General features: G+C 38.7%; 3 protein-coding genes and 1 long non-coding RNA gene across 5 annotated transcripts; 1 reads left to right on the top strand and 3 right to left on the bottom strand.

Moving 5' to 3' along the window:
- Positions 1-827: 827 nt before the first annotated feature.
- On the bottom strand, positions 828-2,126 carry LOC144074870 (uncharacterized). Its single transcript, XR_013300405.1, has 3 exons — positions 1,857-2,126; positions 1,395-1,786; positions 828-979 (listed from the first exon to the last, which is right to left on the bottom strand). It is a non-coding gene; the product is annotated as an uncharacterized LOC144074870 (long non-coding RNA).
- npr3 (natriuretic peptide receptor 3) lies at positions 921-11,897 on the top strand. 2 transcript variants are annotated; one of them, XM_077601511.1, is made up of 8 exons: positions 923-1,938; positions 6,874-6,996; positions 7,126-7,301; positions 8,750-8,885; positions 9,688-9,782; positions 9,866-9,983; positions 10,068-10,152; positions 10,396-11,897. In XM_077601511.1, the coding sequence occupies exons 1-8, from the start codon at positions 1,269-1,271 to the stop codon at positions 10,505-10,507; spliced, it is 1,515 nt and encodes a 504-aa protein (XP_077457637.1). In that variant the 5' UTR covers positions 923-1,268; the 3' UTR covers positions 10,508-11,897. The 2 variants fall into 2 exon arrangements, with proteins under 2 accessions (XP_077457636.1, XP_077457637.1); XM_077601510.1 differs by having other exon boundaries at positions 921-1,938; positions 9,866-10,152.
- A 4,695-nt stretch (positions 11,898-16,592) lies between these two features.
- Positions 16,593-19,901, bottom strand: sub1a (SUB1 regulator of transcription a). Its single transcript, XM_077601513.1, has 5 exons — positions 19,692-19,901; positions 18,518-18,587; positions 18,249-18,368; positions 17,093-17,201; positions 16,593-16,934 (listed from the first exon to the last, which is right to left on the bottom strand). Exons 2-5 carry the CDS (start codon positions 18,584-18,586, stop codon positions 16,855-16,857), a joined length of 378 nt encoding a protein of 125 aa, XP_077457639.1. The 5' UTR covers position 18,587; positions 19,692-19,901; the 3' UTR covers positions 16,593-16,854.
- A 152-nt stretch (positions 19,902-20,053) lies between these two features.
- uqcc3 (ubiquinol-cytochrome c reductase complex assembly factor 3) lies at positions 20,054-20,995 on the bottom strand. Its single transcript, XM_077601514.1, has 2 exons — positions 20,719-20,995; positions 20,054-20,392 (listed from the first exon to the last, which is right to left on the bottom strand). Exons 1-2 carry the CDS (start codon positions 20,944-20,946, stop codon positions 20,261-20,263), a joined length of 360 nt encoding a protein of 119 aa, XP_077457640.1. The 5' UTR covers positions 20,947-20,995; the 3' UTR covers positions 20,054-20,260.
- Between the last annotated feature and the right edge of the window lie 116 nt (positions 20,996-21,111).

The raw sequence follows: 21,111 nt of genomic DNA, 5'->3' as shown, positions 1-21,111 counted from the left end.
AAATGTTTTTGCAGTGCAACTAGGCAAAATCCAAACGTTAGTACTCATTTTCCCAATACTCCTGATTCCAACTCTGTACAGTGTAATGTATTATTAAAATTCTGGGCATTTGTATATATACGTGTGTATAGACATACCCTGCAATATTTGTACTATGAGGCACATCTGACTACAAGCAACACCCGCTAAATTTCACAAGAAAACTATATTTGTTCATACGTAAGCTGCACTGGATTGTAATCCACTAACGTCCACATTGTACTAGGAAATATACCAAAAGTCGTGCAGCTATCTTATTAACTAGTGAACATTGTCTACCATTTGAAATAACATAGCCTAGTCAAAATGACCTTCATATGAAAGACAGTGGCTCAAAGCATGCAAATGTTGAATTTTTGAGACTTCTAAGCACAGAGTGCCTGTTTCATGGGTATTAATGACATGTCGGGTGAACAGGGGTGAAAATTAGGGGGCCTATAATTGACATTGTTAACTTGTATGAAAAAAAAATCTGTTTTTTTCCCAATGAATCCAATTACGTAGACACTTTACGTTGGAATGAGCTTGATAAAGATAGTCTTTCTAATATACTATTTTTATTAATTTATTTTTACTGGCCAGTCTACTCCTATGATGTTCCAAAATAAAGCATTTTAGTTTAGTTATGCCACCCCGAGAATTTAGGGTCTCTATCACCCCTCACCGAGTCATCCCTTGTTTTTTATTTTTTGGAATGAGCCTCAGCCTATCGTTATGCATACTTTGATGAATACTTGACTTGGTTGGAAGGGTCATATAAGTGTAGGTCATACAAATATACTCACTACTAGGCTGCAGTTTGACCCTGCCTTGTAGCTTTAAGAAGGAGGTGGGGAGCGTCCCAATGACGCACGACGGAACCCAAGAAGATGCTTCAAAACTCCAGGCAGGCCCACAGCCAGTTTGCGTGGTGACCACCGACTGCTTGAGACCATCCGGGCTGGCATACAGTTTTAGAAGACCATTAGAACCACATTCCAGGAGATTCCACTGAAAATAAAACATGAACTTTTGAAGATTTTTTTTTCTTCCTCCAACAGATAAATGATAAATAAACTATAGTTTCAGGTCGGAAGGCACTGCCAAGTGGAGCCTTTGGTGGGGGGTTGGGGTGGGGGGTTCCACACACACACTCACTCACACACATACGCACACACATTCATTCACACAGTTGAGCCTCTCGGTTAATTTTTTTTCTTTTTTGGGGGGTGACTTTAACAGGTCGGGTCATGTCACTCGTGACTTCACTGCGTGCTGTGCTGCTCTTTTTGATCTCGTGTACACGAGTCGCGGCGACACAAGACACTGGCGATGAGATACGAGTGATGGCATTTTTGCCCCAAAATGACAGCTACCTTTTTTCCTACGCGAGGGTCGCCCCGGCGATCCGTTACGCGCAGCTCAAGCTGAAGACGAGCGGAGCCCCTCACTCCGACCTCCGCTTCAACGTCCACTTCGAGAAGTCCGATTGCGTCAACGAGGCCGTCTTCAGTTTGGTGGACAAGTCGTGCGAGGAGAAGCCCGACCTGATTCTGGGTCCGGTGTGCGAGTACGAGGCGGCGCCTGTGGTGAGGCTGGCTTCCCACTGGAATATTCCGGTCATCTCGGCAGGTGCCCTGGCCGCCGGTTTTAGCGACAAGAAGAGCGAATACTCCCACCTCACCCGCATCGCGCCGTCCTACGGGAAAATGGCCGAGACCTTCAGCGCGATCTTCGGCCACTTCACGTGGAAGACAGCGGTGCTCATCTACGAGGACGACAAAGAAGAGCAGAACTGTTACTTCACGGTGGAGGGGATTTATCATCTCATGACGGACCTGACAATCAAAGCCTATGCTTTATCCCTCCAAGAGCCGCTGGACACTGACGACATCATCCAAAGCATGTATGACAGTCAAGGTAATGCAGCAGAAATAAATGGCAGAAATGATCTTATTTGTCTTCTCAAAAGAAAATCTAATCAAAACTTTTCTTACAAAACTAGATGCCAATCGCTGAATGTTTACACTGCAATAGATATTACCCATCTCATCTCATTTTCTGAACCGCCTTTCGCGAGGGGTGCTGGAGCCTATCCCAGCTGACCCTGAATTGGTGGCTAGCCAATCGCAGGGCACAAAGAAACAAACAACCATTCACGCTCACACTCATACCTAGGGGCAATTTAGAGTGTTCAATCAGCCTACCATGCATGTCTTTGGAATGTGGGAGGAAACCGGAGTACCCGGAGAAAACCCATGCAGGCCCGGGGAGAACATGCAAACTCCACACAGGTCGATCGACCTGGATTTGAACCCGGTTCCCCGACTGTGAGGCCGACGCGCTAACCCCTCGAGCCGCCGGGCCGCCCGCAACGGGCATTACATGTATGGTTTATCATTTTTTATCCATAGTCATTCATTTTCTGAACCGCTTATCCTTGCAAGTGTTCACGGGGGTGCTGGAGCTTATCCCAGCTAACTACGGGCCAGCCAATTGCAGCGCACAAGGAGACGGATGACCATTCATGCTCATCCATACGAAGTGGCAATTTAGAGTGTTCACCTAGCCTACCAAGCATGTTTTGGGGATGTAGGAGGAAACACAAGTACCCGGAGAAAACACACACACAGGCCAGGGGAGAACATTCAAACTCCACACAGTGAGGATGGAACCCTCGACCCCAGAACTGTGAAGCCCACGCGCTAACCACTCGGTCACCGGGCCACCTATTTATCATTTAAAATAACTTTAAAAGGACTGTTAAACAATCACATTTCATTGAAAAAAATAACATATAAAAACTTTTGGTTTTACTTGTATTCAAAAGCATGATCGTTGAAAATAGATTTTAATGGTAGGAAAATATGACATTTGTTTTATCTCAAGACGTATATTTTTTTAAAGCTTAGTTTGCCAGTCAGAGCCTCTCACAACTCTTCCCACTGGAAAATGGAAGTACCTTATCTCTCCAGTCCAGGTCAGATAACCATAAAGTGAATGCAATAGAGCATGCGCGGTCCCAAAAAAAGAGATAGTGAAATTGAATGAGTCAATGTGTATTTGTAGCAGGGAAACTAGAGGGTGCTCTTTGCTCCCTTCCCTAATTTAGTTAGATGTTATGTACTTGACAAGGAATGACTGCAATGTGTGAAGTCGTATCTCTTGACTCCAAAATCGAATTTTAACTGCCACAGTCAAACTTGAAACTTAGTAGCTAACTATTTGATCATTTTGGAGAGGTTATCTTTGACAGTTTTGGGGTCTGTGTGAGAAAAGCTATATTTCATAGGCCAAATGACCTATTCTAAAAATATATTATTCAAACCCATTTCCCTCTGCACTGTTCCAACCTTCTCTGCGACTCTTTCATGCACTCCTGGAAGGATTCTTTGGGGATTCCACTTGGCTCATTCATCCACATTATTTAAGCGGCAATATCACTCTCACACGGAAACACCTTTTTGATTGGGTACAATTGCTGATATAATGTATAAACAAACTGATTTTCCTATTGTGAAGTCCAACTATTGAAAGTAATACGTAAAACTGATATAACCTCACTTGATGAATGTAACTACCATATACGTACATACAGCACAGTGGTCGCAAAATGATTCACTTTTACAACGTTCAAAGTGATAGACTCATTACCAAGGTTGGAAAATATTCAGTTGTCCTTCTCACTTTGGTATCAACGACTTGCTAGCAGTTCCTTCTGAACGTACTTTGCGTGTTTTAACCTGGTAGACTTAAGCAAGTAAGTTTTTAATAAAGACAACATGTTCCTCCTTTGCCACATTTAAAGTGAATGATAGGAGCCAGTTTGATTGGCAGCGAATATAGTCGCTGATCATACTTGGTAGATGCATTTTCATTTCAGCACGACGACTTATGTTATATTCCATTTTTTAAGTCACTTTACTATGTTGAAATGTGAAAAATTTCAATGCCAATATGGAGTCTGTATGAAATCCGTGCCTTTTGAGTGTACCGCCTTTTGGCTCCTGCAAAGTTAAAACCAATGACTTATACTTTGACTAAAAACCTCAAACATCATATTGCGCTCCCTAAACGGGCGAAGACAGCAATATCATTCTGCACGTACGGTAACGATAAACAGGAAATGCATCGGTCAACTTATCCGGCAGTCATACGGTCAACACTAACGTAGGCGGAATAATTTAAAGGCTTTGCGCCGCTTAAATGTCATTTCTGTACCCTGTTCGGGAGGAATTCAGCAACACACAACACATCCTTGTTTTAGGACCAACGATATAGCAAATTAGTACAACTGTCCTTTATATCCAATCAATTTCCCGTTCGGATTTCAAGTCGTTAGCAAACAGGGCGGTTGCAATCTAGCATTGACAGTTACAGTTTGCCGGCGTGCCACGCCGCGGGCAGCCTTCAGCGAGTTTCTAACAGCTATTGGGACTCTCGTAAAAGGAATATCTGAAGGTTTGGAAATATCGCCGCTAGCTCGCATTGGCTCACGGAATCGCTAAGACAGGGCGAGCAGTGTGTGGAGAACTCGGTGTAATTAAAGGTGCTGAAGTGCTGGCAAGACTGAGGTGAAGTTTGTCCCACTCACTCGGGGCATATTTCAGGAGGTGTGTTTAAGTGACGGAGTCGTGAGGAATGTTCCAGCCAGAGTCTGTCTGACTCTTCCTTATTAATGCCGAGGGGGCGGGGGAGGTCAAATGCCAAGGCTTCTTTGTGTCTATTCGCAATTTATTCATTAATATATTGACTCGTTTCATTGGTTTGCGAAAGATTTGTTTGACGACTGGCATGCTGAATGCTACTTAACTTGTACTCAAATGGGACTTGCACTTAAGGCTAATGGCACAGCACCATCAAAAACTAGAGTAGATTTATTTGATTATATTAGATTAGATAACTTTATTCATCCCGTATTCGGGAAATTTCACTGTCACAGTAGCAAGAGGGTGAGAATACAGACACAGCAAAAGACATGTTAGACATAAATAAATAGGTAATAAATAAGTTAATAAATAAAGAAGCATGTTGCTGATATATATATATATATATATATATATATATATATATGTGTGTGTGTGTATATATATATATATATATACGTATATATACGTATATATATGTATATATATACATATATACATACACACATATACATATATATATACATACATATATATAAATATACATATACATACATACACATAGATGTACATGTATACATACGGTTGGTCTTAACATTCAGCCATTTGTTTTGTTAAAGAGCCTGACATCACATTTCTTATATTTTCTTACACGGTAAGTCAGTAACTACATCTTCATCTATCTGTCCTGCATATGCAGGCATCTTCTCTCTTTCACTTTATCCCAAAACAATTCTGATTGGCTTTTTAAACTCCTTTTGATACATGTATAAACAATATACGCTAGGAGTGTGACGATATATGGAAACGGTGATATATCGCGATACTTTGTATGCATCCCAAAAGGTTATTGATATGCTACTGCCAAAAACTATTCAAGTATACTTACACTTAGACAACCAACAGGCTGCCAGCAAAATTATCCACTAAAATAGGTTTTATGTTATCTCTTTGGCTGCCATTGACGGTGCTAGACGTCCGGCTCATTTTGACCGGGAGGGGTTGAATAAACATGAGCCACTTCCTGTTTAAAGGGCATTTGCAGGTCACTCCTGGTTTATTTTGGCTTCACTTAAGGGCATTTACAGGTCACTTCCTGTTCAGTAGCACAAAATCACCCAGAAACAGCCCGTAAATGCCCCAAAATCTACAAGAAATGACTGAAAACCAATAAGAAATGACCTGAAATGCCCCCAAATGAATATCATTGACCAACATATCAAAAATGGTTTGTGTGGCCAAATCGGGAGATAATTGTTATGGTGAGCTTTGTTTTGCATCGTGAGGTACCACTAGTATATATATACACACAACTGAAGGTATCCGTCTCCATAAATCATTCTCAATTCACACACATGCGCTGTCTTGTTACATGTCGACTCACTGCATATCATGTGAATTGCAAACATAGTTCACAGTGACTCCTGCCTGACCTTACCTGTCAATCTTTTAGTCACCTTAGCAAAATAAAGGGCCGACCTTCAATGCATGCATATCTTTGCATTTTTTTGCATTTGCCACTCGAGCGACTGCCTTGCAGCTCCAATCTTTCCATGAATTAAACCATAACTTTACCTCACTGTCTAAAATTAAATCAGACTAATCCTCTCATGACAAAAGGCCATTCCATTTCTCTTCTCCTATCTATAAGGGGAAGGAAGTCCTGGTGGTTTCCTGTCTTCCATTTATGGATAGTGAAGTGCACTGTGGATCGTAAGACCTTCTAAGGTGCACAAACTATTCTGTACCTTTCATTAGATCTTTGCTTCAGGGCAATCTTGTCTCAGAGGTCTGCAGAGTATTGTTCAGACCTCAGGCTTGGTTTGCACTCTGACAGACACTCAACTGTGTGACCATATATGGGCATGCATGCACCTTTAAAAATCCCGTCAACTTCATTTAACGCTGGGGGGTTTAAATTCAGATGTAGAGACACCACTTGGCTGCATCTTCAGCTCTACACCTCTGGTTTGATTAAATCTAGTCAAATAAATTCCCTCCATTTTTTGGAGTGTTAAAAACGAGTTAACAGATTAGTGTGTAAGATTGTGCCACTCAGTTTAAGTGAATACTACTTTTTAAACACATCTACACATCTAAAAGTTGGTCATTTTCCCACCCGAATGAAGAAAAAAATGTTTTGAAATATTCTAAACAATTTCCCATTGAAATATTTATCCCCCTACAATAAAATGTCTTTTTCTCGCAGTGGTAATCTTGTGCATGGACGCCAACAAAATCCGAGAAATTATGCTCGCCGCACACCGACGACGATTGACCAGCGGAACGCACATGTTCTTTAATATCGAACTCTTCAACGCTTCCTCTTACGGTAAAGCCTATAAAAGCAATGTTGTGTTTGAATGATGCACACTTTAGAGTGGAAATTCTAATTTAAAAATATATTTTACGTTGATCAAATTGTACTTCATTTTGTGGATGTCGTGAAACTGCACTTCAGGCAACGGTTCGTGGTGGAGAGGAGACAAGTTTGATGATGAAGCGAGGCAAGCCTATGCGTATCTGAACACCGTCACGCTGCTCCGGACGGTCAAACCAGAGTTTGAGAACTTCTCGATGGAAATTAAAGCAGCCAGGGAAAGCATGGGACTGCACAACTGCAAAGACTGCGAAAGTGTAAGTATACTTGAATAGTTCTGATATTTGTCATGTAAGTAGGGGCTGACAGTAAGTCAAAGTTCACATTTCTCAGTATGTGCCAACAAGTAGAAAGACCTTTGACCTCTCCAAAACACAAAAATGCACCTCAACAACTACACGTCTAGTTGTAATGACCAAATAATAGAAATATTTAATGCTTTTGCTGGACTCAATTGCAATTCATTGATTTATAAGAAGGCGAGAGTTACTTATTTAAAGGGTCTTTGCATATGCATCAGGTTAAAATAATGTAATTCCATCTCAACCATGGACTAAGGCAAGGGTGTCAGACTCGGGTTGGTTCGCGGGCCGCGTTAACATCAACTCGATTTCATGTGGGCCAGACCATTTTAGATATAATATTTAGATTTTTTATAATAAATGGATTAAAAGAACTGGATTAAAAGCCCTGAATATTCCTTTTTTATAGATGTAAAACAATGTTTATTTTAGCTTTTTCTATATATTTTTAGATTTTACAAAATGATTTTTTGAACTAAAAACACAGAAAAAATGGATTAAAAATTACAATTATTGATTTGAAAGGGGGAACATCAGGAAATGTAATATACATCTATACTCTTCATTTTAATTTGATCCTAAAACAGAAAGTCGGCACTTATGAGTTACTTTCCCGGGCCACACAAAATGATGCGGCGGGCCAGATTTGGCCCCCGGGCCGCCACTTTGACACATGTGGACTAAGGTAAAAATCTTAGAAAGAAAATGTATTTTTTCATAGTGCCTGAAATGGAGTTAAACACATTTGTACTTCAAATTTGGAGAAATTTAACTGCCTTACAATTCTGAGAACGATGCTTCGATCCTGGTGTGTAATTGCATGACCTACCCATGGCTGTGTGGGTTTTCTCCGGGTGCTTCGGTTTCCTCCCACATCCAACAGAGCGGATAAACCTGTGTGCACATTGCAGGACAGCTTTTTCATCTCAAACAATCAGAGAAAAAAGCAAAAAGTAAGCGGCATAACCTTGAGACCAAAAAAAAATGGTAGCAAATACCTTAATACGTTAACAATGTGGCCTCTGATTATATTTTTTTAATTTCCACTATTCTGCAGTTGTGCAACAGCATTCTGTTGCCAGCTGGAGGGTCTTTCGAGCCATGTCAGGGTGCCTTTTTAAATCTGATAAACTGAGTCTTTATTTTTTTCAAATATTCGATGTTAGAGACCTTGGCAGCGTAGAAAGAAGTGAAGTTGGTCCCTGGAAACTTGGCAGGATATCCGATTGCTCGGTTGGGAAAAATTAAGACATAATCTCTGCAATAACATTTACACAACTTCCTATAATTAAATGGAATCATCTTGTCCTCCTGGGCCCCACTGAAAAACCAAACAAGAAATTAGCAATGTTAAATCTAATCCTCTATCATAATTGACATTTTGCCCACATTTGCCCTTGCAGGTCAACATGTTTGTTGAGGGATTCCATGACGCGCTGCTGCTTTATGCTATTGCTTTAAAGGAGGCCATAAAAAGTGGATACAGTAAGAAAAATGGATTGGAAATCACCTCACGCATGTGGAACAGAACCTTTGAAGGTAAATTAAACCTTGAGGAATGTGGCCTTATATATAAGACATTCAGTCATGAAATTTCATTTTAATAAGGGATTTCTGAGCTTTTATTTAAAAAAAGTCACCAGAAAATAAGGAACGGACAGTGAGCTAAAGTCATCACGTTATGCTATGTTAACTTAGCGCCACGGGTAATTCAGAAGGTTTCATCCGAGGTATCATCACTTCTAGCTGTCAATCTAATTAACATTTCATTTGGTGAAACTCTTGCTATAGATCTAAAAATGTTGGTCAGGTAATTCCTTTTAATCCGACAAATTTACACTGCAGTGCCATTTTGTTTTAGCGCCTCCGTCGTTACTCGAAAGTTCAGATCTCATACAAAAGAGGTGTATTGTCGCCCTCCGGTGGTCATAAATTATTATTATAGTTTATCCTGAACGCGTTAGGAGGCCAAAACATTCCCCCAACCATCCCCATAAAAAAGTGCAATTTAAAGGATATGGCATGACTTGACATTTGTCTTCTAGCTGAAATCAATCAATCACATTAAATCAAAAGCCTTTATTGTCATTATAAAACAGCTGCATATAACGAAATTGGTAGTGCTACTCCACCAAGTGCGTGTTTCCCAGTAAAAACATAAATAAGTAATTTAAAAAGGTAATTCTAAAATATTGCACAATCTAAAAATAAAAATAAAATCTGAATGACTATGCCATATTTAAAGGGAGTGAGAGGACCAGCTTTGATTGGCAGTGAATGGACAACAGCACAAATTGACCCAACACCTTCAAATGTAGATTGTTTTTGCTGTGATGCACAGGAATCGCCGGCCAGGTGTCCATCGATGGCAACGGTGACAGAAATGGAGATTTCTCTTTGATGGCAATGACCGACGTTAACGCAGGAACGTATGAGGTACGACGTCCGATTCAAGCTCAAAAGTTTGACGTTTAAATCTGATTCGAAGCCCTCCTAATATTCACATCATGTCATTTCAGGTTGTGGCCAATTATTTTGGTTTGAACAGGAGCTTTCAGCTGCTGCCAGCCTTCAACTATCACCATTTCACTCTGCAAGGAATACAAATAACGCATGCAGAGATATCAGATTCATCATGTAAAATAATATCTCCCTGCAATATTTTTGATCAACTTGTATGGACGTTAACTGCTGTGGCATTTTATTTCCTCTGTCAACCAGGTGGCCTTGGAATGTCGGCTTTGACTGGAGTCATAGTGGGATCCCTTCTGGGAATTGCAATGCTTACAGCATTCTACTTTTTCAGGTAATATTCCAAGTGTAAATCCCGCTTCTATCTGTCACGTTATGATTTTGAGTTTCCATAATCTCGATCCTAATTTCTCACTTTCCCAATGTGTTCAAATATATGCCATTTATTATCATTGGCTTGACAATAAATCGGCATTTTTAGTCTCAGATACCAACACCGATTCTTTAAGTGCATCCCTAATTTGCCCCGTATTTTACGATATAATCATCGTTGACCGGGGTTCTTTCTCTTTTGTAGGAAAAATTACCGGATTACCATTGAACGTCGAGCCGACGGCGAGGCGTGTGCCAGCAGGAAGCACCGCCATTTGCGAGAAGACTCCATCAGATCCAATTTATCGGCTGCTTAGCCAGCAACATCAAAAGCAAAAACTGTTGCCGCAAATTTACATCTCTGTGGCTGGAGATAATCATGGCTGTTAATAGGGAAATACTCTTAGAAACTAGATGGTTTTATGTGTTTAAATATTTGACTTTAAAACGTATTTTAACTCAGGACAACTGTAACTGTCTCAAAGCACCACTTTTTTTTTTTTACTTTTACAGCTAAAGTTTTTTGTGAGGGTCCATTTGATCATAGAAAGACATTTTTGTAATTTTACACTGTATACGAATCTTATTTCTGGCTGTATATAATTACATGCTGTAGATATATATTATGCTATAATGTGCACTACTTATATTTGGTTTAATTGTGCTGTCAATTTTGTAATGAATTTTAGAGGTGTGGTTGTAATTGGCAAAAAAAAGTGTAAAATAATTTGACAAAATTAAAAAAATAGATCAAAACTCACAAACTGCTGCATGCGGTATAACAAGATGACGAAAACAGGTTTCTGAGAATAATCTGAAAAGAAAAAAGCATAACATTCACCTAAAATGAACTGTCATGGCAAACATCCCATAATAAATGAATATTCGGGTTGTCAGGCGCACATCACAGACATGTTAGTACATTAAAAATTAAAAAAAGATTTTAAAAAAATCTGATTTAATGTTTGAAGAAGCACAGTTCTTGCGTTATTGCATAATCATATCAGCTTTATATTGGTGGTTGAATTCCGAAAATGTTCTGGCTTTCGGAGCCACTTTATTTACATCCAAACCGAAGCCAACAATCTTGTAACAACTTCCTAAATTCCACTTGTAACGTTGGAATGAAATGTTTTTGATACGCTTCCCCTGACCACACATGCCAGAGATGTACAAGATAACTGCTACACTTGGTTGCCCAATTAAAGATGTGCATGTATACACCCAGACATCAGATCGTGTGAGAAGGGAGACCTAAAATTCTTTCCCCAGGGGATAAACATGTACACTTGGGGGGGGTCTGAGCTAGTCAACATATCAAACGGAAGTGTAGATAAGAACATCGGTTTGTAAATGTTGTCACAACGGGGCCCGCAATTTCCTTTGGTCACTGAGTCGCAACACTGTAATTGACATTAAAAACAATAATGTACCCGTCTGCATAATCTTTTGGAGACAGCCGACTATCGTGCTTTTGCAGGCTTTGATTGGAATTAGAGGCAAAATTCTCCAACCAAGCCCACACTGGATCGACGACAGTCATTTAAATTAGGTTTGGGACATTGAAAATAATTTCACACGGACACATTTCATTGTTTTAGAAAGATTCATCATTCAATTAAAATATTATGATTGGAACTTTTTAAAAGAGCTGGTGGCAAGGCTCATCTTTTAAAAACATTTAATAAACATTTGAATCTAATGGAATATACCTTTACTGTTATTATAGATTTGAGGACCGAGGATACGAGTCATTTCTTATTATATTATTATTTCCTATTTTTGCGTAATGTACAGCTTTAGTGGTTCAAGAGTCATTTTCAACGTGAGACAGACCAGTTTTTTCCTATCTATACACTTTTTTTTATTACGAAGACACGCTTTTGGAATACATGCAGAATCTAGTTTGGTCTTGTCTTGGTGAAATAAGTTCTAAAAACCGAAATCAATCAAAAAAATCAAATCAAAGAAAAAAATGTTTACCGACGCCGTTTTCGGGGACGATTGCTTTGCCGCTTACCTGCAGTGATTTCTCCAGATTCTTTAAACCTTTTGATTTTATGGACTGTACATGATGAAATTCCTTGAAATTGTACACAGAGGAACATAATCTTTATCCAGTTTGACCTTTTTCTTGACACAATTTTATACAAAGACGTGAATCTTTGCTTGTGAATGACTGAACAATTCTGGAATGCTGTTTTTTTTTACCCAATCATGGCACACAGCTGTTTCCAATCAGGTGGCACCATTAGTTCACCTGTGGTTTGTTTCAAAAAGATGGCTGATGAGCATTCCTTAACTCTTTCTTTTGTCCTTTTGAATTGTGTTGCAGACATAAAGTTCATTGCTAAAAACAATAAAGTGGATCATTTTGAATATCAAATCAAATCAAAATCAAAAGCCTTTATTGTCATTATACACAGCTGCGTATTACAAAATTTGTGGTGCTACGCCACAAAGTGTGTTTTTCCCCAGTGAAAACATAAATAAGTAATTTAAAAAGTCATGTCCGGGTATAATTCTAAAATATTGTACAATCTAAGATATTACATTGTTATTGCACACCCCAAAGTTATTTCACAGAATAAGATTGAGGAAACAAAGCACCAACTGCACCCACGCGCGCTGCCATTTTGGATTTAACGTATATTTATCAAATATCTCTTCTAAATTGAAGATGATTTGCATATAATTTCATTCTGTTTTAATTGATGTCGAACCCAACTTTATTCGTATTGTGATTGCATGTGGAAAGGACATTACTAACTCCAAGACGAGATTATTAAATAATATAAATGTACAATGTATGGGGAGATTTGAATGCGACAAACCGCTGCAAGCAACAGATTGTGCTGCAGTAAAGTGAAACAAACTAATGAGAGGAAGTATAAAGTAAAGAAGGAAGGAAGCTATTTCTTCCATCGCTGAAAGGGAATGCATTCCAGCGGTTTCAGATTGGCAGCTTGGCAATGAAGAGTGTGAGCGTTCTATCTGATAAAATGCTTTTGACGTCATTCGAACAAACAGACCACGGCCAGATGGAGACTTTCCAAATCGCCATTCGACAAACAACTTTCCGATGGCTTCGTGGTGGAAACGGCCGAAATCAATTGTTGTGGGGTGTCGTGGTGCGCTAGGTGAGATGAAAGCCTTTGCCTCTAAAATGTGTGTGAAAACACATAGAAAATATTCTGAAAAAATAAAATTCTTGGGCCACTGTGTATACAAGCTCCATCCGCATCCTACTTTAAAACAATGATTTCTGGGGAAAACTGACTTTAAGTCCCTTAGTAACAGACTGACTAACTATTGACCAATTTAATGAGGATACGATACAGTATAATATGATAGCAATTCTTTGGAATATGATACAAAATTTGCAAAGTTCGCCAGAATTACATTCAAGGGCCTTAAACCAATTTACATCTAGCACAACAATTTTCATTATTTTCAGGGCAATTAAAATTAGAAATCAATGTTGTTGTTCTTGACAATTTCAAAGATTTCATACCTTTGAAAGAGGATGTCAATCAATGTTTTGCAATGATATCATTTTTTTAAATTCAATTTAGCTAAATGAATGACCATAGTGTTCTGATTGATGTATCATTTTTGAGGTGTTAATGGTTTGTGAATACTTTATTTGCCTTTTAATTGGTTGGAAACAGGTGATGATGAATGTTGATTCATTTTTAAGATCCATCTGATTTTGTTTTGTCTTGAAAATATGAATTCACGATGGGGAAAAACTCTTTTCATGATCAAATGCATAGAATAATGGTTAAACAAATGACTTGCTAAAATTGTCTTCAAGACACACGATGGCCATACAGTCCGTTTGAACATCATTTCTATTCAAGAGTCGCAGTCACACCAACAGTTACCATGGGAACAGCGCGATTTACTCAGTATGTTAGCTGTTTCCTATTGACTTGTTACTTTGACAACCGGAATGTCATTTAGCGAGGCTCTCAAAAGGAACTTTTTAAAGCTTTTAGACTTTTAAAGGAATGATTGGAGCCACTTTAACTAAAATCAATAACGCTCGCTATATAAATCAACATGCTTTCTCATTAACATTATCAAGTGGTGTCATTTACAACCCTGCGAAGTAACTGGACACAGTCCACAGCAGGACACCATCCACACTACGAGACCATTTAATTATTTCAAACTCGCAACCACTGGTGGCCAAAGACATTTTTTTAGAGGATGGCAGCGATCGTTCTGGGCCACAAAACAAAACTGTCACAAATGCATTCTTCATGTGTTCTAAATTGAAATCCAAAATGGCTGGAAATAAAACCAGTCGCTCTTGTCTCATATTTGTTGTTTTGATTCCCCATGTTTTCAGGCCACAACAAAAAGAAACCAGTCTTTAGCCTTCCCACTAATTAGCGTTAAAACATGCACACGCACATCCTCATCCTGTTTAACTGTTTAACTTGGCAGTCACAACACCTGCTTAATTGGACGCGCACACATCCTCGTCCTTTCTTTTGATTTAAGCTATTATGCTATCACACACTCATTTTTTCGCGGCCGTATCATTGATCCTGCAATTCTGAATGATATAGCTGTTACACTAGCCTTCCATACAAATAAGCAATCCAAGATTTGACCTGTCTTTGCTTTGCACTTGCGTTTTCTCGCTCGTAGCCGCGTCGGACAGGTGGCAGGCAGGCTTAATAAATCGAGGAGAGCGTTAAAGGCATGTGGTTTTCAGTCTCACATTGTTGTGTGACTGCCTGTTGGAAAGTGCACACAACAGCAAGCGCCTGGGAAATGTCAACAATGTCGCCTCGTACTTTCTTGACAGGACCAGTAAATAGTCAATTCTATTCAAACAGTTACCAGCGCGCTTTTCTTCGCAGCAGGCATCAAGAGGATGTGAACTTTACTCAGAGGCATTCTGTTTTCCCAGAATGCTCTATATAACACTTTCTGGGAAATGTGTCAGAATGTGTGTATATTGGAGGTTGATTCTTTTTTTTATTCCTTTATTTGTTTATCCTACAAAAGGATTTAAATGCAAAAAGTGTCAGGTTGATTCTCTCGGCGAATTACTACACTCGCTACAGAACAAGAAATCACCGTTGCGTCAGTTTGCACGGCAGAATTTGTGCATAATAATGGAAATTGTTCATTTTTTTTGGCATGTTGGATAGAGCACTAACAGTAGGCTGAGAATTTCTCTCCTGCAAACTTCTCTAACATCCCAGGAAAGATCCAAACCAGGCAAATCTGTCATCACCAAGCAAACTAAAAGGAAGAACTTGTCAGCACATCATCAACGCCACAGTGGCATCCATCGCCAGTTGTCAAACACCAAATTAATCTCTGCTTCTGTCGTCTCTCGTGTTGCTTCCCTTGCTTCGTTTGTTCACCCTGTTTGCACAACGCTTCAAATTCCCGCACCCCCGCACGTTTGTGCACGGACGGCTAAGAGAATAAGTCAAGAGAAAATGACAGGCCTCTTCTCGGTGAAGACTGTGTCACTGTTTTAATAATAATGACCATTTTTGTTCTCGATGTTGAAGTGTGTGTGTGAGAAAATAAATGCATTGGTGAAAAAATATTCCCGGCTGTAAAAGCTGGCATGGGCGACTTGGCATGTCACTTTTATGGTAGTGAAAGAGCTTGAACTTATGTGTGAGGTTGAGAGGTTCCAGCTCAAAAACACGGGGCTGGCCTCGCTAGATGACCCGGGTTCCGGAACCAAATCTTTTTGAGACACGTTGGATTCGTTCGTAAGCTTTGATTTCCAACCTTGGCCCGTTTTTGGTAGCGACTGAGAGCTCTGACCTTTTCATCTTAAAAGTTTTAAATGTCATCTTGACAGCTACTGAAGTGAAACTTTCATTAATAAATAGTACTAGCATGAGACATTTTTGACAAAGGTGTATAAAATTAACAGTCAATTAAAAACTTTTTTACTCAGTGTGAAAGGAAAAATTTAAGCAGTGATTGGTCATTATTAAAAACTAAACAAAAAACAAACATTTGGAATAAAATGAATTGATTTGAAAAGACTGACGAAAAAAAGCATCCAGGATAAAGATGACTCAACAGCGGCCTCTGTAGGTATAAAGGCGACATGACTTTATAACCAAATAACACTTGTGCATCCGCAAAATGTTTCCTCGCTTATACATGCCTTTTCTTTTATTATTCAAACACAATGTTGTGATTTTTTTAAATTATCTATATGTATGTTGTTTTAGTGAGTGTGTTACGTATCTCCGTTTTGTTTGGAAAGAAGTCATTAATCTTTTGTATATACGAATTGGTCAAAACGTTAATTTCGACAGTTTGATTCTAATTCCCAGAGCAAAAGAAAAATTCCGAAGGACTCAGAGACCTGACAATGGCAAAAGCACTTGGACAACAAACTAAAAAGATTTTTCAAAACTTTTAATACCAATTCACAACTTGTTTTACTACTAAATATGCCACAACATGAAAGTCATCCTAATTAGCCCTCGCTTTACTACACAGCTCAAAAAGGTACACAGTTTAATACATTTGACATGAAAAACAAATTAAAAAGAAGACCAGCAACAGTACTAAACCATGACAAATTAAACATACTGTTAAAGTTAGGTACAAAAAAAATCAGAGGCTTTTTACAAAAACAGCCAAAGTTTTCAACAAGAATTGCTCATACTCTCTTAATGGCTTCATCAATTTCTGAAATCTGGTCCTTCAGTTGATTCCATTGTTCTGGATTCAGAGCGATGCCTGCAACAATTAGAAACAGCAATTGATGGTCATTTCGAACTATTGGATTGAGGTAAATTAACAAGCATTTCTTTATTGTGAGGGTCCTTATGGTGTTTGGCATAAAAATAAAAAAGTGTCATACTTTGAGTAGATAAGCGAGTTAAATGAGTTTATACCTCTCTTCCCAGGCTTCATATCGCCATCTTGATTAGTCCAGTACTCTCTGATGTCGACCAGAACTTTACCTTTGAACTCCCGGACAGAGACATACCTCATCCTTCCGATCTGTCAAAGAAAACATTAATTATGTCCCAAATATATTCAGTCGATGTTCATGTCGAGCTTTTCATAACTCGAGCAAAAGTTTCCCATTGAAATGAATTGAAAACAAATTAATTCATTCCAACCCTCTGAAAAAACACCAAAAACAGGATATTGGATTGGAAAACATGTTTTATTTCTTCTAATTTGCCATATATTGACAAAGGAATAAATAACGAGTGGTTTAATAGTAATAAAATGTGTTTAATAGATGTAAAATTAGACGCATTTCGCGGAGGGGAGAGACAACAACACACACGGAGGCGGAGGACTTTATCCACGGCACTTGTAAACGAACAAACAAATTTAAATTAACTTGGATAAATATATAAAGACACACTCAAACATACGTTTAATGTAACTTCACACAAAACTGAATTCTAGTTTTGTCTTAATCTTTTGTTACCTTCGTTTTCCGGGTTAGCGGTTTGCCACGCCTCCACCCTCACGTTTGCTATCGATGGACTGTTTGTTGTTGTATTTCCTTCAAAATATTCCCAAAATGATGCACACAAATGTCCTCACAATAGGATAACGCACGTCCACTTGCCAACGAGAAGTAGTCTTGAATGAGCGATTGCGGGAGCTAACAGGCTAAGGAAGGAATAACAGCCTACCCACGTATTGATTGTGGGTAATGAAGTTTTATTCTGAGAAAGGGTGCCATTGGCTATTGGTGTTGTGAGCATGAGTATACTTCATTACCCAGAAAGCCCTCTTTTTGCCCGCGCATGCGCGTTGTGCGTTTCCTGGTTAAAACTAGTCTGAATAAATCGTTCAGTCCTCGTAGATATAGTAGTTATGCACGAAAGAGATGCGGCAAAAAAAGACAGTGCGCTACAATGATAAACAGCCGCTCATGTCATGGCCACCTGGCTTCATCGCATCTCGAAATTTTAATTGTATCGCGAGCTAATTATTCGATCGAAATTTTCGTCGTAACACGAGCATGTTGTATCATGAGGTACCACTGTATTATTATCTATACATGCAACTTGTGAATGCACTCACTTGGAACATGCTGTCTTCAGTGTTACTGTCGCCTTTGGAAGACCCGCCGGCCTTGCCGCTCTCAGTCTTTGGTTTCTTAGCCGCCGGCTTCTGCGCCGCAGCGGACTTCTTTCTCTTAGCCTAGAACCATCAAATATATTTATTTTCAAGTGGCCACAAAAATGAACTTCATTTGGACACATTCATATGTGTTTTTATTGTATATTGCGCAGTCTGCAGAGATTTATAATTGGAAGAAGAAGAAATGAGCACCAAAATATTCCATATACCTTGGTTTCCACATCACTATTAGAGTCACTCCCAGATGTGGAGGAAAGCACTTCCTTTGATTTAGGCATTCTGCAGAAAAAGAAATCAATATTTCAACTTTAATACATTGCACCTACAGTATGTACATGTGTGAACACAACTTTTACTAAGTTACTAATACCGATACTATATTGCCAGTTTCTATATTACTGACAACTGAACTAGTTCCATTGTTTCGTATGTAAAATTTAATAATTTTGTTTTTCTGGATGGGCTTATAGTTTTCTGATTAAAATAAATGTGAATTAAATGACCACTAATGTTTAAAGATAGTAGTCATCTAACAAAGTGGATAGAAAATACGAATTAAAGGTCTTAGTTGGGGGGGAAAAGGAAATATATATATATTTTTTTTAAATGAAAAAAGTTCTATTTAGATCATCTGATAACAAAGTGTGCAACTACTGCTAAATTCAAAGCCACTATGGTTAGTTTATGTGACTTGCTCACGATTTCGGTGATAGGGACTTTATAGTTTTGATTTAAAATGATGAGAAAATGTCATGCTTACCTGTTAGATTGTTGCTTAAAATTCATTTTACGTAAATTATGAAGTTATGATGCCATAAATCACGTCTTCTTATATTGACGAGCACAATGACTATGGCTAAATTATGTCAATGAACAAGTACATCATAAAGATTTATGTATTTAACATTTGATTGAGGAAAAAAATACTGAGATATAGCCGAACCATTTTGCATTTACACCATGTTATATCCCACTATTTTAAAATGGAGAACTCAATTACTTTAATTTGGACAAAATATAAGACGAGAAAAATTGCTGCCACCTTAAACGAACGGACGATTGATTAATGTCGTTCGCTTGGGTGCAATAACATTAAAAAACATGCAACATACTATGAAAGGACAGAGAATTTTCATCATTGGGAGTTGAAGTCAACATTATGACACCATTGACATAAAGCATTTAAATGAACATTTTAGCTTGGTAGGCCAATATTTGAGCAAACATGCACTCCAACAAAGCACGTGAAGGCCTAGCTCCAAACGTAACTTGAATTATAACCACCTCCGCTATACAATAAAAGGCTAAAATAGCCACCTTGGAATATAAAATTGAGAACCTATGAGAGAAAACCAAGGCACGATTCAAATCTAAAATCCTTACATTATTTCGTAGATAATTTGTTGGCTGTAACGTATCGTGTAGCGATGTAGTCTTCCTCTTCAAATGCTTCTTCTTCTCTTTTCTTCATCTTCGTCGTGTACTTCGTAAATCAACTGAGCGGCTCTCTACCGCCCCTGGTGGAGCTATAGTATATAACCTTGTAACGCAGGTTTAGGTACTAATAACTAGTCAATATTTTGTCGTATGATTCCAATGTTTTATTTAATGTCATTTTTTCAATGTATTTACTCCCGCTATTTTCGGTTTTAAAGCACAAGGATTAGATGAACTGGCAATGCAGCACTGCCAACCATGACAGTTCGCATGAATTAGACTTCACCGTCACATGTGGACACCAAATATGAGTTTGTTTTGTTTTTAATGAAAATATCCCTTTCCTTTAAACTAAAAGGTCAAGAATCTGAAAAGCAAGTGGCCACACACCTTTGGGTGTAGAATTCTGATGGAATGATGGAATATACCACATTCAAACTTGGTAGCACAATCGAATGCATCACGTTACTCTAGATGCCAAATAAATCTTCAACAAGTCAGAAAATGGTTTCAGTCTATTTTGTGGAGCGTCCGATTCCTCTGGCAATGTTCTCATTGGTTTCCGCGGCCTCCTTGAGTGTCTGCATTACAAGAATATTTCGTTTTCTTGTCTCTTCCATTCTCACAGGATTTGACTCAGGCAAATTCTGAGGACAAAAAAAACACATTTTCAAACCGTGATTAACATTTGTTTACATTGATGCACTCTCCCAATATCAGGAAATATGTGATTGGTGATCATGGTAGAACATTCCCAGCCAGTCCTCCCTTTTTTAAATGAGTTGGATGTCTATCATTGTAAATAGCAGGTGATCTGTTAAATATATCAAAGTAAAAAAATACTGCAAACTTCTATTACTTACTAAATGTTAATATTGTGAGCTACATGACAAAAATTTAATGTCCATCTATGTCAACATGAGGTCATTGTAGTACCCAAAAAGACAAATATGATATGGTGAATGTGAATCACCTTGATTATTTCCTTTCTCCTTTCTTCTCCGGGAACAATAATCGACCACATCCCATAGCCGACCCCTACAACTCCAACCAGAGCGGCCGAGGTCAAGATGGTTCGCATGCCACTCATTGTGGACACACAGAGATTCACCGCGATTGAAATCGGTGTATAATGTTGAAAATTGGACCAACTTTTACATACGAACGTTGAGTCCGAGTTGACAGCGTTGTTTGGTAACATGGGACGTCAATTGACTTTTACCCATATAGCACCGCGGCAGAAAAACTAGCGCTAGATGCGGAAAGTCGCGGTCGGCAACGTTATCTGGCGGCCATTTTAAAGCACTGGAATTCTGTCCTTTTTGCAGCGAAGCTAAGGTAAGCCATTTTCTCCAATAAATTCTCT

Source organism: Stigmatopora argus, chromosome 5, assembly GCF_051989625.1.
Source record: "Stigmatopora argus isolate UIUO_Sarg chromosome 5, RoL_Sarg_1.0, whole genome shotgun sequence".
Classification (NCBI taxonomy): domain Eukaryota; kingdom Metazoa; phylum Chordata; class Actinopteri; order Syngnathiformes; family Syngnathidae; genus Stigmatopora; species Stigmatopora argus.
This window is presented reverse-complemented; position numbering and strand designations above follow the sequence as displayed.

Coding starts and splice junctions, on each gene's coding strand:
- npr3 (XM_077601510.1), top strand. CDS start 1,269: ATGTCACTCGTGACTTCACTGCGTGCTGTGCTGCTCTTTTTGATCTCG. Junction 1,939..6,873: donor AAGCATGTATGACAGTCAAG/GTAATGCAGCAG, acceptor TTTTTCTCGCAG/TGGTAATCTTGTGCATGGAC. Junction 6,997..7,125: donor CTTCAACGCTTCCTCTTACG/GTAAAGCCTATA, acceptor ACTGCACTTCAG/GCAACGGTTCGTGGTGGAGA.
- sub1a (XM_077601513.1), bottom strand. CDS start 18,586: ATGCCTAAATCAAAGGAAGTGCTTTCCTCCACATCTGGGAGTGACTCT. Junction 17,202..18,248: donor CTGAAGACAGCATGTTCCAA/GTGAGTGCATTC, acceptor TTTCTTTGACAG/ATCGGAAGGATGAGGTATGT. Junction 16,935..17,092: donor TATGAAGCCTGGGAAGAGAG/GTATAAACTCAT, acceptor TAATTGTTGCAG/GCATCGCTCTGAATCCAGAA.
- uqcc3 (XM_077601514.1), bottom strand. CDS start 20,946: ATGTTACCAAACAACGCTGTCAACTCGGACTCAACGTTCGTATGTAAA. Junction 20,393..20,718: donor GGAGAAAGGAAATAATCAAG/GTGATTCACATT, acceptor TTTTGTCCTCAG/AATTTGCCTGAGTCAAATCC.